The 1103-nt window shown below is 56.7% G+C and overlaps 1 protein-coding gene across 1 annotated transcript in view; it reads left to right on the forward strand.

The window, feature by feature from the left end:
• Window positions 1–457, forward strand: part of LOC127751784 (homeobox protein E60-like) — a 3426-nt gene extending 2969 nt beyond the window's left edge. Inside the window, exon 2 of the mRNA XM_052275840.1 lies at window positions 391–457. Coding sequence (XP_052131800.1) covers window positions 391–457 — 67 coding nt within the window. The remainder of the gene's footprint in view (window positions 1–390) is intronic.
• Window positions 458–1103: the final 646 nt, after the last annotated feature.

Genomic DNA, 1103 nt, shown 5'->3' on the forward strand with positions numbered 1-1103 from the left:
TCTCCCTCTCCCCTCTCTCTCTCTCTCTCTCTCTCTCTGTTACGTCGGCTCTCTCGGGGGACGGTGAGATGAGGGGCACAGCACTGTAAAACGTAGAGTGACTTTTATTTCCCGAATAGAGTGACGTATAGGCTTCATCGCTCTGTTAGAGCGATTTTTGCGAAATGACTTAACATGAGTCTTCTTCGTAACAGAAAATGTCGCAGAAACGACTCTAAACGAGTGACGTTTGCGAAAATGTCTCAAAATGAGTCTTATTCGTAACCAAAAATGTCGCGAGAAGTTACTCCAAACGAGCGATGTAATTAATATCGCTCTCTCAAGAGTCGTCGAATTGGCTTCACAATATCGCTCTATTTGCATCGTATTTGGTCACTCCTTTACTTGTAGTGAGGAGGCAACACGAAGGGAAGGACAAAAGATTACTAACAGCAAAAGCAGCTCACAGATCTCCTAACCGACACCTATCTGTGCCTCGTGTCGCGGTATGCCTAGTTTGTCCTCCCGGGCCCAGCCCCTGCCCCCCCGCCCGCCTCCGGACGAGAGCAGTTAAGTCCAGTACGACGACAATTAATTACCCCCAGAGAGACCGCTCCGCTACATCGATCGCGTCGAAGTGACGAGCCCGCTCGCCTAGGACGACGACGGCATTCCGCCAACACGCTGTACGCCGTAATAGCAAATCGCGAGGGCCGCGGAGGGCCGGCGCGAGCACGCACAGAGGGCCCCCGGCCCCCGCACAGGGGCCCGGCCGGGGTAGCCACGGGGGCCAAGGGGGGCGACCGGGGGGCCACCCACCGAGACAGCGGGACCAATTTAACCGTTTGTCGTTAAGACATTTATTTAATGTGAGAGTGTGCGTGCGTGTGCGTCCTTTTACTCGCAAAGAGACCCACATGGCCCCGCGCCGCCTGCCGCCGCTGCTGCTCCCGTCGCTTCCTCAATGAATGATATATTAGTTCGCACGTCCGGGATTCGGGCCCCTCCCGTCCCCCTCTCCCTGCCCTCCTGCCCCCTCCCCCCTTTCCATTCTGTCGCGCGTTTTGCGGAGCCTCGCCGCCTCGGGCCTAAATGCATTCACGCGCCGTGTGTGGCTGGCCGGC

This window comes from Frankliniella occidentalis, unplaced genomic scaffold (assembly GCF_000697945.3).
Source record: "Frankliniella occidentalis isolate FOCC.00 unplaced genomic scaffold, Focc_3.1 Scaffold1022, whole genome shotgun sequence".
Classification (NCBI taxonomy): domain Eukaryota; kingdom Metazoa; phylum Arthropoda; class Insecta; order Thysanoptera; family Thripidae; genus Frankliniella; species Frankliniella occidentalis.